This window comes from Cygnus atratus, chromosome 19 (assembly GCF_013377495.2).
Source record: "Cygnus atratus isolate AKBS03 ecotype Queensland, Australia chromosome 19, CAtr_DNAZoo_HiC_assembly, whole genome shotgun sequence".
Lineage (NCBI taxonomy): Eukaryota > Metazoa > Chordata > Aves > Anseriformes > Anatidae > Cygnus > Cygnus atratus.
The window spans coordinates 4,234,138-4,248,320 of NC_066380.1; the positions used below are offsets into that span (position 1 = coordinate 4,234,138).

The 14,183-nt window shown below is 54.3% G+C and overlaps 1 protein-coding gene across 2 annotated transcripts in view; it reads left to right on the top strand.

Moving 5' to 3' along the window:
• Nucleotides 1-12,577, top strand: part of VAV2 (vav guanine nucleotide exchange factor 2) — a 125,756-nt gene extending 113,179 nt beyond the window's left edge. Inside the window, exons 14-27 of one of the 2 annotated variants that reach the window (XM_035555204.2) lie at nucleotides 374-506; nucleotides 1,556-1,665; nucleotides 1,942-2,043; nucleotides 2,158-2,246; nucleotides 2,978-2,994; nucleotides 3,276-3,297; nucleotides 4,521-4,648; nucleotides 4,852-4,926; nucleotides 5,303-5,355; nucleotides 6,131-6,247; nucleotides 6,326-6,413; nucleotides 6,502-6,625; nucleotides 9,292-9,446; nucleotides 9,881-12,577. In XM_035555204.2, coding sequence (XP_035411097.1) covers nucleotides 374-506; nucleotides 1,556-1,665; nucleotides 1,942-2,043; nucleotides 2,158-2,246; nucleotides 2,978-2,994; nucleotides 3,276-3,297; nucleotides 4,521-4,648; nucleotides 4,852-4,926; nucleotides 5,303-5,355; nucleotides 6,131-6,247; nucleotides 6,326-6,413; nucleotides 6,502-6,625; nucleotides 9,292-9,446; nucleotides 9,881-9,928 — 1,261 coding nt within the window. In that variant the 3' untranslated portion in view covers nucleotides 9,929-12,577. Of the gene's footprint in view, nucleotides 1-373; nucleotides 507-1,555; nucleotides 1,666-1,941; nucleotides 2,044-2,157; nucleotides 2,247-2,977; nucleotides 2,995-3,275; nucleotides 3,298-4,520; nucleotides 4,649-4,851; nucleotides 4,927-5,302; nucleotides 5,356-6,130; nucleotides 6,248-6,325; nucleotides 6,414-6,501; nucleotides 6,626-8,295; nucleotides 8,414-9,291; nucleotides 9,447-9,880 lie in introns of those variants that run through there. The other variant, XM_035555205.2, reaches the window with a different exon arrangement.
• The last annotated feature ends 1,606 nt before the right edge of the window (nucleotides 12,578-14,183 follow it).

A 14,183-nucleotide genomic window follows, 5' to 3' on the forward strand; every position in this document is an offset into this window, starting at 1 on the left:
TTTGAAGGAGAAAAGCGGTCCTCAGAAGTTTCCCCCACCCCAAAACGTGCCCTTTGTTTGGCCTCCCCCCTCGCCCCCGGGGCTGCTCTGTGAACAGCCGCTCGGTGACCTGTGCGCTGGGTTAATGCCTCTTGAATTACCCGCACCAGGAACGTGGCCACGCATCTCCAGATATTTTGTGCCCAATTATTCAATTACTGCCTAGAGTCGCATTGACAGAAAGCACCATCGATGTGGAATTATAGCACAGGGAGAGAGCATTGAGCTGTGCTGGCTGGGGATGCTCTGCAGAGCTTTCCAAACCCTTCCCCTGAACGGGGGCCGTAATTAGAGGTTTGACTGGCTCGCTTGTTTGTTTGCTTGCTTTGGGCAGGTATTTATTTTTATTTGATAAAGTGGTGATCGTCTGCAAAAGGAAAGGCTATAATTACGAGCTGAAAGAAATTATCGAGCTGTTCTTCCACAAGATGACGGACGACCCTATGAACAACAAGGACATTAAGAAGGTAGGTGGACCGGGGATTAGCTCTGCTGGAGAGCTTTGTGGAGCTGTTCGGGCCACTCCTTGGGCAGCGCATTTCCAGCAGCCTTTTTAAATAGAATCAGAGCTCGCAAAATGCTGGAACGTAAATGCTAGGCTTTCAGGGCAGCCTTACAGAGAGTTGGGAAATGCTTACAAAGGTGGGGTTGGGCTTGATCCTTTGACCTCCAGCCTTGGAAAACAGCCCTGGAGAGGCTGGGATGGTTTGCCTGGAGGGAGAGAAAGCGGCTGCTGGCAGCAAGGGTTGGCGGGGAGCAGGAGCAGGGAGTGGGGCAGGGAGGGAAGGTCCCTGGCAAGGCAATGCCAGCACTGCCACCAGCCTGCCAAAATCAGCACTCGGCAAAGGAGCATCATTTTGCCAGTGGTTTGGGGCTTAGCCTGCGGCCATGGAGGAAAACCTCCTCCCAGGTATCAGTTAGTTAATCCACCAAGGTGCGATGCAGGGAGGTGTTGTACAGATGGGAGCAGTGGCTGTCGGGTGAGAATAGCCAATGTTGCCACTTGGGTGCTGAAGAAATGCTGTTAGCTTTGTGTTTTAATGAAATATGTTTCCACTTTGCTCTCCTATGCTTTCTAGTCTCATGGAAAAATGGTAAGCAAAGCACACAATTTTCTCTCGTGTTTCTCTGTGCAGTGTTGTAACGAGACAGGCAGAGCATATGTGCATCGGGCAGGTCAGATGTTCCTCCTGGGCTGTCAGGGAGAGGAGTAATGGCTGGGGAGGATCCACTGAAGCAGAAAAATCCGGGTTCTCTCATCTGCCACTGTAAAATCCCGTTTGGCCCTAGTGAACAGTGCAGAGCTGATTCAGGCATCATTAGCTGTAATGTGTTGTAGAGATAGAGAAGCTGTTCTTCCTTCTTCCCTGCTGCTATCCATACAAAGGAGCTGTAGTCCCTAAGGGGCAGGCGTTAGGAGTAGTTCTTGAGAAGCCTGGATAAAAGTGTGCCGTGTCTTGTTGCTCTGGTGCTGGGAGAGCAGCAGTTCAATCGGTCCTCTCGTTTCCTCTTGCAGTGGTCCTATGGCTTCTACCTAATCCACCTCCAAGGAAAGCAGGGCTTTCAGTTCTTCTGCAAGACAGAGGAAATGAAGAGGAAGTGGATGGAGCAGTTTGAAATGGCAATGTGAGTGCCAGGCACGGGGGGAAGGTGTCTTGGGCTTGCTGACTGTCAGAGGTCAGCTCTGACAGCCGAGCCTGTGATGGGGAGGTTCGCGTGGGCTTGCAGGATGGGTCTCTGTGTAAAAGGAGGTTGGGCCCAGCACAAAATCACCTGCCCCGAGTGTTGGCACCAAAGCATTTCCGAATTTTGCCCGCAATGCAAACAGCCCCTGCTGCAAGAGGCCCTGGGTGCAGAGCGACTCGTGGGGGCAGGTCAGTAACCCCCGGCCCTTCCCCTCAGGTCCAACATAAAGCCAGAGAAAGCCAACGCAAATCACCACAGCTTTCAGATGTACACGTTCGAGAAGACTACCAACTGCAAAGCGTGCAAGATGTTCCTAAGGTGAGCCACGTCCTAACTTTTCTGCCTCTGCACTCAAACACAAAAGCAGGTCACAGAGCTGGGGCTGAATTAAGGCTTTGTGACTTCTTTTTTTTTTTTTTTTGTTTTGCACAGAGGAACGTTCTACCAGGGCTATCTCTGCCCAAAATGTGGAGCTGGTGCTCATAAGGAGTGCTTGGAAATCATTCCTCCCTGCAAGATCGGTGAGTTATTTGTCAGCATTGGCAGCTTCTGACAAGGAGGTGAATGTATGCGATGATCCCAAAGATCTTCCCTAGAAAGCTCCATCAGCTGTTTGTTTTAACACCCACCAAAATCCGAGGACACTGCAAGCTGCTTCTCAGGGCTGCAGTTCATAAAGGCTGATGGTTTAAAACACAAACAAAACAGACAAAATACCAACAACCAAAATGCCCAATCCCTGTATTGCCAAAGATTGATGACTTCTCCATCTGAAAACGTTGGTTGGTGCATGCAGGAGGGAGCTCTGCAGGGCTCACACTTGTGGTGAGAGAGAAATGCCTCCAGACCCCGTAGTGCTGGGGTGTGGGAGGCAGAAATCCCCATCCCTGAGCTAATCTGGGCAGACCTGTGGTGCTCCTGTGACCACCCAGCTCAGCACTGGAGCTTTGTGCCGGGGAGGATGTGGGGGATTTTCATGGAGCAGCACCAAAAAGGGTTTGGAAGGGGAACGGGGAAGAAATGAAATCTCAAAACTTTGTGCAAGTGAGAAAACGGCCAGGCCAGCTCCGGCCCCTCTCGTCTCTTGCCACCAGGCCCTGAGTCAAGGAGTGGCCGCAGCCCCTGCCCAGCTCTTCTTTGGTTCTGGCCAGGTGTTGATGCCACCTTAATGAATCCTCGTGGCACCAAGAGAAGCAGAAAATGAGTTTGTGGCCCGTTAAATTAACTACCTGTTTCAACATGTCTCTTGCAGGTTCTTCAGCAGAGCAGGTACGTTGCTCGATGGCCCTTTTCCTTCTCTGCATGGGGCAGGCCCGTGTCTCCACCTGGTCTGGGCATGGGCAGCTCCTGGGGGGGCACAGCGTCAATCTCAGGGGGGTCCTAGGCACTCTGGGGACAGGACTGGAGACTGACAGCTAAAACTGGCTCAGTCTGCACAGTACAATGGGCCTTGGGAGGTGCCAGCACCTGGTTTCACATCCCAGTGGCTTTAACTGGGGAGATCTGGGGCTGCTGTGTCCTCACAGGGACCTTTTCTTCTCTCTTTGCAGGATTTGCTGAGTGCTGGACCTGGTAAGGGCATTGCTGTATTGCAAGAGGGCATCGTGGTGGTAGCTGAAGGTGTCACCGAGGCTTGAGCACATGGGGTGGGGAGAGCTCCTGGGAGTGGAGCTTTGGGATCCCAGGCAGTGGGATGGGATGGGACGGGACAGAACAGGATGCCTGGGGTTCTCTTCCTACCCCCCAAAGCCTCACTAGCTGCCAGGTCTCCTCCCTGTGCTCAGCCCCTTGCCCACCAGGGAAGAGCTTCCACCCCATAAATAGCTCCCTGCTCCAGATAGAGGAAGAGAGCTTCGCAAACTTGTGCCAGATCTTCCTCCAAAGCAAACCACACAGGCCGTGGTGGTGACACGGGAACATCCTCCCACCCACGTGGGATGCACAGCCCTGGGCACTGCCCTCAGATGGGATTGTTGGTCAGGATGCTTGCTGCAACTTTATTCATATATTTATTTTATTTTCCTTCACTTCACACTAACCTGGACAGAGTGCTGGGCCCCGCCCTGCCCGTGCTCTGTCTCAAAGAAGAAGGAACAGTTTGTTTTTGTGCTTTTCCTGTTGAAAGGAAGGCCAAGCCTGGCAAAAAGAAACTTGAATCAAACTGTCGGTTTGAAAACACAGTGCAAGAGCACAGAGCTCTCTCTGGGCAGGGAGAGGCAGCTGGTGGCAGAGGTGGGGAAGCATTTTGAAGATAAACACTGTGGTTTTCGTGCTGTTTGGGAAGCTTATTTAATCTGCTGGTGTTTGCAAGACAACTGGACTTTGGCTGCAAACTCCCAGGGACAGAGGGGTGCTCGGGTCCCAGGTCTTGCAGAAATCCAGTGCAGGACGCCTGTTTGCAAGTGTTTTGCAAGTGTTTTGCGGTCACGGGCATCACTGTGGGACCAGGCAAGGTTCAGTGCTGGCCGGGCATTGCCTGTTGAGAGCCTGTCTGCAACAGCAAAGTTCAAACCTGGGTGCTGGGTTTGGAGTTGGAGCTTTGGCTTGGCTCAGTCCCTCGCTGGCTTGTTTTCGCTCACTGAACTCAGTCATCCATGTAACTTTAGGAGCCAAGACTGTTTGCTGTGGGTGCTGATCCCTTTTGTTTTCTTGCTTTCTGTCCCAAATTCCTGTCTGCTGGTGCCTTTAGATTTGTGGTTCACGGGATAAGGAACAGCAGGCAGCAGGGGGGTTATTGCAGTTTTGCTTTTTCTTAGCAGGGACTAGGCAATGAAACTGCTTTGCGTCTCTCCCAGGTCCCAAAATGGTGGCAGTACAGAATTACCATGGGAACCCAGCGCCGCCCGGCAAGCCAGTGCTGACATTTCAAATTGGGGACGTGATTGAGCTGCTGAGGGGGGACCCGGACTCGCCGTGGTGGGAGGTGAGGGTCCTTTCCTCGGGGAGCTCCCAGCAAGTTTCAGACCGGTGTCATCTGCATTGTCCCTTTGCTTTGTCACCTTTCCTGTACTGCGGGGCTGGGCTGGGTCCATGGGAGCTGCAGAGGGGTCTGTCCCCAGCCCTGCACAGCAGAAGCCTTGCTTTTCTGCCCATCCCCAGCTGATGTCCACCTTCTGTGTTCTGCAGGGGCGGCTGCTGCAGACGAAGAAGTCGGGTTACTTCCCCAGCTCGTCGGTAAAGCCCTACCCTGTGGACGCGAGGGTATGTGCTGAGCCAGGAGCGCCTGCGGGGGCCATGATCGGGTGGCAGGGGAACTTCTGTTCCACTTTGGGAGGCAAGAGATGCCCCAACAGGGCCTTTGGCTCTCCCCAGTCCATCCCAGAGGGGTTTGGGTCCCAATTCCTGCCCTGCAGTGAGCCCATGGTGCCACCTCAGGAGCCTCGTATCAGTTACAGTTCAGGAGAGCTGCCCTGCACTATGTTCAGTAGTGCTGTCAGGCACTTCCCTATTAAAAAAAGGCTCAGATAACTCAAAAAATGCAGCGTGCTCATCACAGCTATTTTGGGCAGGGAGGGTGGGAGAGAAGTGCTTGGCTGTAACACTGCCCTCGCAGTAACGAGCAGTGCTCTCTTTGCAGCCTCCCAACAGCCGGCCGCCATCCCGGGAGATCGACTACACAGCGTACCCGTGGTGAGTCCCCCCGAAAGCCAGAAAGATGCGTCGGCTTTGCTTTTTAATTGGTGCTCTGTCACAAACCCACTCTAACACGGAGCTGAGTGCATGTTGGAGATGCTTTGCGTCCCACCACGGTTGCACTGGTGTCCAGGCATTGAAACCCACAGTGCCTGTGGGGATTTCATCACTGATGGAGAGGAACAGAGGCAAAAGGAGAGATTCTTCTGGTCTCTCTTCCCCTTCATGTTTTTTTCTGAACCCAGAAAATGATTTGGGGAGGGAAGAAGAAATTCCCACCTTGGCGCAGGAGAGGTTGTGCTTCCCTTTCCTCCTGCTCCTTCCTGCTGGCTCCATCCAGCGTTTCAAGTTCATGAGTCAAAATTAGCATGAGTTTAAATTATCCCCAGCTCCTGCTGAAGTCTTCTTCACCTGGAGAACAATTCCCAAGCAGTGGGATTTTCTAGGTGCCCTGGGAACAGGAGGGAATTCAAATGGCATCGCTCATTGCTCTGTTCAGTGGTAGCTTCTTATTATCTCTGGGCACTTCTGTTTGTGCTTGTGGAGATTCAGATGAGACCCCTTTTTCTACTTGCCTAACTTTCACACCTTTAAAAGACCTTCACACCTTTAAAAGAGATGCACCCTTTTGCCTAAAACATGCCATTGCTCGAAGGAAGCAGTATCCCAGGAGGCGATTTGCTTTGGAAGCAGGCTGCTGCACGGGGCTATGCGGGGTCTATGTGGGGGCTTCATGGGGTGCTTAGCATGGGTCTCAGCACCTCGGGCTCAGGTTCGCAGGGAATATGGAGCGGCAGCAGACGGACAACCTGCTGAAGGCCCACGTCAGCGGCACCTACCTGATCCGGGAGCGGCCGGCCGAGGCCGAGCGGTTTGCCATCAGCATTAAGTGAGTGCGGCCTACCAGGGCGGACGGGGCCGGAGCGCAAGCGTGCATTTTCTTAAATGCCTTCACATCCTGTCGCAGGTTCAATGAGGAAGTGAAGCACATCAAGGTGGTGGAGAAGGACAACTGGATTCACATCACGGAAGCCAAGAAGTTCGAAAGCCTGCTGGTATGTCCTTGAAGCCCCTTCAGCCGTGCGGCAGGCTGCTGCCAGTTGTGCAGAGCATCGCCCGGCCAAGTGCCCCCGTCCTTTGCAGGAGCTGGTTGAGTACTACCAGAGCCACTCGCTGAAGGAGAGCTTCAAACAGCTAGACACAACGCTAAAATACCCGTATAAATCCCGGGAACGCTCTACCTCCAGGACCTTCACCCGCTCTCCAGGTAAGACTCAACTTCCCCAGCAGGCATCCTCGTGCTCCTGGTGTAAATCCTCATGGGCATGGTCTGAGCAAGGGGGTTATGGTTGCAGCCTCCCAGACAGTGTTTTAGCTGCTTTTCCCCTCGTGGTTTCCCACACCAGGGATTTTTGGCACCGTTTGGTGCAGCATGAGTGCACTGGGTCCTGCCAGGCCCTGCTGCCTGTCGTGGTCGGCAGCAGCAAGAGCGGGATGTGTCGCGGCATGCGTGCGTTTTGGTGGCTCTGGTTTCACTGTCAGTTGTGGTTTGAGTCCCATGGGGACTCCTTCAGTGGAACTGGTGGGAGAAACAGCAAGTCTGCCAACCAAAGAAACGTCAAAGTAAACGGAAAGCAAAATTTGCATTATTGCAGAATGTTCTGTGTGAAGGCCTGAGAGCAGATACCACTTCATGGGGAAAAATGTATTCTTTTAAAACTTTTTCCATGATATATTTTAAAAAGAATATCAGTGGAAAATAGTTTTTAAAAGTTGATTAAACATCTTTTCCAATCAAATACACCCCTAGGCTGAGGGCTGTGGCCAGACCTGCCACCAGCTGTCCCAGCTCCAAGCCCGTGCTTGAGACCTGCTGCATGCTTTGCCCCGTATCTCTCCGTCGGCTTTTACAGCATTGTGCATTACGATTTTTTTTAAATTTCCCTTTTAATGCGTGCTCTGCATCTTTCTGTTTCTCTCTAACCTCTTTGCAGCCTCCTGCGCTTCCTACAACTTTTCTTTTCTCAGTCCTCAGGGCCTCAACTTTTCTTCTCAGAGCTCCTCCAGTCCCTTCTGGTCAGGTACCAGCGCCTCTCCCCGCGGAGAGACCTGCAGCATCCCCAGCTTGAAAGCCATCGCAGCGCGACCTGCCTGGTCCCTGCAGTCCCTCTGCTGCCCCTTCAGCCACCTGCAGGCAGTTGAGGGGGTCCCCAGCACTGCCCTGCCAGGGGCACAGCCTGGAAACAAGTTAATTAACCAAGGTTTTGCTGGAAGCAAAATGCGCTCCCCCTCTCCCCAAAATTAAAGCAGGGAGAAGATGGAGTTGTTGCTAATGAGAAAGGGGACTTAAATTAATGAAAAACAACTCTAGTGCATTGGGATCTCATGATGTACTTCAAGCTCGACCTGCTTATCCTGTGTGTTTCACCGAATGAGCATCGGCATCACACCATCTTTCAGCCTGGTTTTCCTTGCTATGCAAGGAGAACACCTCAGTGTCCAGCAGCTTTTGAGCTCTGGGATCTCAGCCTGCTCAGGAGCTCTGTGCCAAGAAGATGGGGAACCTGGGCTGTCAAATGTTCTGTGGCTCAAGCTCCCTGCAGAGAGTGCAGTGGAGCTCTGGCCTTAAATGTGTTACAGACCAGTGTCTTCCTCCAATTTTATCAGGGATCAGAGCAAAAATATGCCCTCTTTATGCTTTTACCTTTCAGCATTTTCTTTAGGCTAGGCAGGGAAAAACATCTGCAGAGCTAGATGTGCTTTCCTTAATGCTGTGTTTGGGAAGAACGCAACTTTTCAAGGTATTAAAACATAACCGGGAATTTGTGATGCTTAAACTGCATAAAAAGTAATGCAGAAGTGAATTTTTGCAGAAATGGGCTCTGAGCAAGCTCCTGATGAAAGAGTTCAAAGCTGTCATGCCTCTTCATTCTCCAGCCTGGCAGGGATGAACGAGCCCTCCAGTGATTGCACATTGTGTGTCTGGACTGTCTCCATCGCCATCCTCATCTCTGTGCATCCCGAGAGCTGAAAATCTGGGCAAAGCTTTTCCTCAAACTTAGTTCAACCTTGGTTTGCAAACTTTTTCAAATTTTAATTAACTCTGGAAAATCCTGGGACAAAAAGGGCTGCTTCACCGACACCTGATGTACCTTCAGCGTGGTTTTTTGTTTTCTTTTTGCAAACTCCCCAGAATGTGCATTATTTCCCTCCTCTGCTTGCCCTGCAGTGATGGGACCCATCCTGTCCCTCCCACCTGTACCCTCCAGCCCTCCTTGCCCCTGCCCAGGTGCCAGGGCAGGGAAGCCAAGCGCTGCCCCTGCCCTTCCCTGCTCCCCTGCTGTTCCTCTGTGCACAGGGCTCCAACTCTCCTCCCCTCTGCCCCACGTTTCCTTGCCTGAAGCAATGGAGATCCTCACTCAGCATCTCCAGGAAATCCCAATAACTCAGTTTTTTGAAGTGGTTCAAACACCAGCTGACTTGTCAAATCTCCTTCTGACAGGGTGGTCCCATCAGGTGTGGGGAGCTGTGCGGCACCCAGACCTGGTGTACATGGTGGGAAAGGATTTTTCCATGGTTTCATCATTAATAATTATATATTCCTATGCATTCTTTCCTTATGCCACCTCCTTCCCTTCTCAGAAATGCCCCTTGCCCTAGCAGTCCCCACCAAGGGGTCCCAGCCCCTCGTGGGCAGCCAGAGGGGGCTGTCCTTGCTCAGACCTTGGGGCTCTACAGCCCCAGCAGGATTCACTTCACCCCTGACCTCCCTAGTCTGACCAAGTCAGGTGAGACCAGAGCTGATCCAGGTTGTGGCACTGCAACGGGAGCCAGTGCCGCGATGGAAAACCCAGGTTGAACCCCACCAAGCTTTCCCCAGGCTTCAGCTGCTCGGTGGGGCTGCTGCTGACGTTTTGCTCTGTCCCCTCGCAGTGTTCACCCCTCGGGTCATAGGGACGGCGGTGGCGCGCTACAACTTCGCGGCGCGGGACATGCGGGAGCTGTCGCTGCGAGAGGGCGACGTGGTGAAGATCTACAGCAGGATCGGCGGCGACCAGGGCTGGTGGAAGGGGGAGACCAATGGAAGAGTAAGCGCAGCTGGTGTCCTGTCCCTTTTCCCACTGCGTGGTCCGGGGGATGTCTGAATCTGCCTGCTTGGGGGGAATTAATGCAGGAGTGGTTCTGCGAGTGAAAGGCTCAGCAGCCTGGGGAAAGGCTGCAGGTTTGCACTGGTGTCCCACAGGGATCACAGCACCAGGGACATGTTCCTGATGTCTTTACTGCAGCCACGTGTCCAAGGGAACGTACAGCTGCTAGTTGTGGGTCACTGTGCAAGCTTTGGGAATGGCTGCACCACCTGCCCATCACCACTAAACATCACGGGGTCTGACGTAGGGTTAGGGCTGTGTCCAGCACCATGCAAAAAACTCTTTGGGAACACCACATGGTGGCAGGGGAACAGTCCTGGCGATGGGACAGGAGCCTCCCAACTCCTCAGCTCACCCCTCTGTCTCCCCCACAGGTTGGCTGGTTCCCCTCAACGTACGTGGAAGAGGAAGGGGTGCAATGATTGCGGGGATGTCTGCTGGAAAGTCGTCGAGCGCCCAGAGCGAGCCGCCGCAGCCCGTGCACGGTTGTCCCGGCACCCAGGCTCCACGTGCGGCGCGATGGGACTCCTGCCAGGACTGCCGAGAGCGTCGCCGCTCTTCGCAGACTCTTTAGCAATCAGTTCCTCTGTACAGTGTGTGTGCGTGTGTGTGTGCGGGCCTGGGGGCGCCGCTGGCCCTGGCCGTGCGACGTGTATAGAAGATGGGTGGTCTGTGGGGTAACGCGCGCGTAGCAGCTGCAGAAGTCCCGGGAAAGCCGCACGCCCCTGCATGGACGGAGCTGAGAGACTCTGTGCGCTTGTCCCCCCGCCCCGGGATGGTGTCCAGACCTGTTTTCTAAAAGTGTTTTAAAGCCCACCGTGGTGGCGGTGGGAGGAGAAGCCGAAGGCCTGGGTTGCTGCCCAGGGGTGCAGAGGTGGGTGCGCGGGGGGCTGGGGCGAAGGGGGCAGCTCGGCTGTCCTGCCCTACACTGCCTCGGTGCTGCGCGCCAGGATGGCACCCGAGGGAGTGGAGCAGGGACACCCTGCTCAGGACGAGGAGCGGCTGCTGTTCGTCTCTGGAGGATGCCAGCTGTGAACCAAGGAGCGCGGCCGAACCTCAGAGGTAGGCTGGAAGCGGACCTTCAGGTCAGAGCAGGAGGGCAGAACGCCTTGCGGGCTGCCCAAGCCCCTTTGTGCACAGCTCCCTCAGCCCCCCCGCCTTGCTGAGGGTGGAGGGGGCAGCCCGGGATACTGAGCGGCTCCCAGGAGGGCTCGGCATGTTGCAGGACTGGAGACATGCCTTGCCACGCAATAGTTTTGGAGGCCACCGGGCGAGCGGGAGCACCCCTACAAGGTCAATTTTCCTGGCAGCCATTTCAAGGCCCACCTCACTGAGCTCATGGGGTGAACCCACATGAGTAAGGGCTACAGTTCCCGAGTCGTGATTTATCTCAACGAGTCCCGAAAGCATCTCTTCTTTCCCAGCTGTGTGCACTTTTGGGGGTCGTGAGCATCGCCCCCTCTCTTCCTCCCACAGGCTGTTGCTGCTGCTAAGGGAAAGGTCCGTCTGTCTGTGCATTGCCACTTTGTCCCAAGTCCCGTCCATCCGAGTTTGTTCTTCCCATTTCGCAGCCCCCGTAGCTGATAGGCAGTGCTGCTGGGTGGAGATCCAGGCCAACATCTTCTGCCGGGCACTGGCTTTGCCATCCAGCTCCAGCATTTCCTTCCGAAATGCTCCGTTTTGAACAAATCCTTGTGTGTGCGTGTGCGTGTGTGTGTGTGCAACAAGGAACAACTTCCCTGTCTCCTATTTCTGAGCTCCGAGAAATGCCCTCCCATCTCTCTGAATAAGGGGCATTTTGAGCTGGTGCTTCCATGCCCTGAAGCTGGCCCCCTGGCACTTGGGGTGGTCTCGCTGTGGGCATCGTGCTAGCGCAGGTCTGGGGGTGCTGGGGGGTGCTGGCATTGCGTGGCTCTGCGGTGCTGGTGCAGCCCCGACACCCAGCACCACGCTGCATCCGAGTCAAACGGAGCAGCAGTGCCCTGCTCAGGGTATTACGTGGGAGAGTCTGGGGCTGAAAAGGGAAATGTATGAACTGGGGGACTAAACTTTGTGGCTCGGTGAGAAGCCCGGAGCCAGGCCGGTTTGCTCCCTGGTGCTCCTGGATAGGGCCAGGAGCAGAAGGGCTGTGTGGGGAGGGGGGTGGGTGTCCGGGCAGGGACCAGCCGGGCTCTTGGCTTTACCAAGGTACTGTTTGGTGCTAACCTCTCCCAGGCCAGCTCATCGGTGCTCAGCTCGGGGTATGTCCAAGGGGTCCTGTTTGTGAAAGGAGCTGAATGGGCCGTGCTCTGCAAGGAAACTTTTGGGGTGCAGCAAGGAGGGAGCAGGCAAAGCCCTGCTCCTCTCATTTGAACAGCTGATTTCGGTCATTTTGGCATAACCAAGGGTGTTTTTAAGGCGGGTGTGACGCACGCACACACACACCAGAGATAAAATGTCTGCTGATGTTCTGCCTCAGACGCAGCTAAAGCCTTATGCCACCCCCCCAGCCCAGAAGCCGTGCTCCCCACGCCGGCGGTGGGCACATCCCCTGCCGCAGGGGCTGCGGTGCTGCTCCCGTGCCCCCCCAGCCCAGCCCCGAGCCCCCTCCTCCAGCCAGGTCTCCCTCTCGTGTTTACTGTTGTAAGAAACTTGTTCAAAAGATTGTCTCGTTTGTAAGTAATTCTTCAGCCATTTTGCCACGGTATATATCTGTGAATAAGAAGGGAAATGTTTTTTTTATGACGGTGAGAAAATTGTATATATATTTTAGTTCATCACGGAACATTCAGAGTTGCAATGGGATACGTTGGAAAATAATATGTAAATTCCTTGGGTTTTTCCTTTGCACTGCACTAACTGAGGTAGAAGGGGCTCGGGTGGAGGGGATTTAAAGATCAAACTGTTTGTTTATGGAATAGTTTATAGCTGGGAATTTGGAAATCATTTGGAGTAGCTTGTAATGCTGGAATAGAAACTTTAGCTGCTACTTAGAAACCCTTTTGCATGTGGTTTTTCCAGACCTTTTTAAGTTACAATACATCAAAGTAAATTCCACAACAAAAAAAAAATAAAGTGTAATTTTGCTGATATATATATATATTTTTTTTTTTACCAGCCATGATCTTTACTGCCCATAAACCTGTGTCCCTTGCTGGGCGAGCGGGCTGGGTCTTGTGGGGGGCTTCTTGTCCCTAAAGCCCTTTAATGCCGCAGGGAGGGGGCGTTTGGCCAGTCCAGGAGATGGATGCTCATGGGGTTGAAGCCTTTCTGATGGTCAGCGCTCAGACCCCTTCCAAAACCCAGCTCCTGCGGTGTCAGACCCGGCTCTTCCCAGCGAGGCACGGCTGCAGCAGTCCCCTGGGATGCCTGCTGCTCTCCCCTCGGGCCTTCACCCGCTCCCCCCGCAGCTGTTCCCGGTGCAGTTGTCCCGGATTCCTGCCCCCTTGCCTGGGGCTTTCCTCTCCCTGCGATTTTCAGGGCTTTTATTCACTTCTGAGTATCGCGTTCCGAAATCCCACCTGGCCCTACACACAGCAGCGTTTTCCAGAGCAATAAAAAATAAAAGGAGAGAAATCACACAGTGGCTTGTGATGAACTGCCCGAGGCATTTTTGGAAGAAAGGGAAGGTTTCACCCCAGAGATGTCCCTGTGAGCTGCCATAGCGTTTAATTTATAACAACGTTTATTGTTTTCTGCTCTTGGAGACCCCACTGCTTTGTTCTATTTGCTTGGACTTTCACGGGGCCAGCTGAAAGCTGTAGAGCGGAGCAGGGGGGTTTACTTGTAGAAGGAGGACGTTAGCGGGGTGCTAACTTCTGGGTGCTGGTCTGGAAAGATGCTGCTGAGCCAGAGCTCCAACCTCGGTGGTGGTGACAACCCCTGTCTGCCACAAACCCCTTCCCTGTCATTGCTGTTCAGCCTCGGGAAGGCTCTCCAACACACACTGCGTGTGAAATAGCAATTTTGGGTACCTGGCCTCCCTGCCAGCGATGGGCATCGGCTCAGCCCTGCGCAGGTCGGGCACCGCCGGGGGACACCCACAGTGCTGGAGCCTGGAACTGGCTGCAAGAGCAGGTAAATGCAAAAATCTGCTTCCATGCAAGGTCCTCCTGGCTCCAGGGGACATCGCTGCCACCCCAGGGGTGTCCCCACTCCTTGGTGGCAGCTGGTGACATTTAACCCACCGGGGGTGGTTGGAGCGGCCTCGGGCAGGTGGGTGCTGTGACAGCCGGCTCCGCTCAGCTCCATCTAACCCCCCCGGGGTCTGCACGGAGGGGATAAATGGGGCATTTATTCCCTGTGCCCAGCCCAGCCAGGCGCTGTAACCAGACCAGGAGCAGGCTTCCCAAGGGCATTAACAGGAGGATAAATCTCCAGCCCCCAGCCATGGCTGGCAGCTGGCTCCAGCCCTGCGCGGCCCCTTGTCTGCTTGCACCCCGGAGGGAGGAGGAGGTTGCACCAGACACAAGTTTTATTTTATTTTATCAATTTTTTTTTTTTGCAGCAATAACAGCTGCTGACATAATCTTCCCCCATTAGCTGGGCTCACCGGGGCTCTGAGCAAACACGGCGCCAGGGGGTGGTTGCATTTGCTGGCTGCCCTCTGCAAACAGCCACTCCCGCTCCGTGCCGCGGCCCCCAGCACGCCCCATGGCCCCGGTGGCCTGTGGCCGGCCAGCGTGCGGCCACCTCCCT